This window comes from Vigna radiata, unplaced genomic scaffold (assembly GCF_000741045.1).
Source record: "Vigna radiata var. radiata cultivar VC1973A unplaced genomic scaffold, Vradiata_ver6 scaffold_2590, whole genome shotgun sequence".
NCBI lineage: Eukaryota > Viridiplantae > Streptophyta > Magnoliopsida > Fabales > Fabaceae > Vigna > Vigna radiata.
The window spans coordinates 1-1093 of NW_014544254.1; the positions used below are offsets into that span (position 1 = coordinate 1).

At 33.5% G+C, this 1093-nt stretch overlaps 1 protein-coding gene across 1 annotated transcript; it reads right to left on the bottom strand.

Moving 5' to 3' along the window:
• Window positions 1-136: 136 nt before the first annotated feature.
• Window positions 137-1004, bottom strand: LOC106755520 (dTDP-glucose 4,6-dehydratase-like; the record flags this gene model as incomplete). Its single annotated transcript, XM_014637688.1, has 1 exon — window positions 137-1004. A coding segment is annotated over one exon (868 nt), but the record flags the coding sequence as incomplete, so codon positions are not given.
• Between the last annotated feature and the right edge of the window lie 89 nt (window positions 1005-1093).

Here is a 1093-nt window from a genome sequence, read left to right on the forward strand (position 1 = left end):
CCTCTCGTCTTGAAATAGTTGTGGCGTGATAATTAACAAATCTTCTATAAACGTTTTTTCTATTGTCATTTTTTATCGATTTGAATATTGTTCTTTGTAATATGTTTGATAGCTTCCACTTGTTACATTGTCTAACCATTCTTGGTTTTCCAAATACCAATCTACTGTTTTCTCCAAACCTTGTTCAAAAGTAACGGATGGTTGCCACCCTAACTCAATCATTAACTTGGAAGCATCGATAGCATATCTAAAATCATGACCCGCCCTATCAGAAACATAATGAATTAATTGTTCTGATTCGCCTACAACTCTATGTAATTTTTTATCCATAATCCTACATAGTAACTTGACTAAATCTACGTTTTTCCACTCATTATTACCCCCAATAGTATAGGTATCTCCTACTTTTCCATAATGAAAAATAATATCAATAGCCCTGGCATGATCTTCTACAAAAAGCCAATCTCTAACATTTTCTCCTTTGCCATAAAGGGGTAATGCTTTTTTATGCTTAATGTTATTGATAAACAAAGGGATTAATTTTTCAGGAAAATGATGAGATCCGTAATTGTTTGAGCAATTTGATATTTTTACAGGCAATTTGTATGTTTCATGATATGCCCGAACCAAGTGATCACTACTTGCTTTAGACGCTGAATAAGGTGAATTGGGGCTATAAGGTGTTTCCTCAGTAAATTTTCCTATATCTCCCAATGCACCATAAACCTCATCCGTACTTACATGATAAAACAACACATTTTGTTTGTCTTTCCAGATGTCTTTTGCAGCATTTAGTAAATTTGTCGTCCCGATAACATTGGTCATCACAAATTCTAAAGGGTTAGTGATACTTCTATCTACATGGGACTCTGCTGCCAAATGAATAACAGCATCAAACTGTTCTTCGATAAAAAGTGTCTGAATAGCTCCTCCATCAATAATATCGGCTTGAACAAAGTGATAATTTGAACTGTTTTCAATGTCTTTTAGATTCTCTAAATTTCCTGAATAAGTTAACTTATCTAAATTATAAATTTCATAGTTCGGATATTGTTTTACAAATCTTCTAACAACGTGCGAGCCTATAAACCCC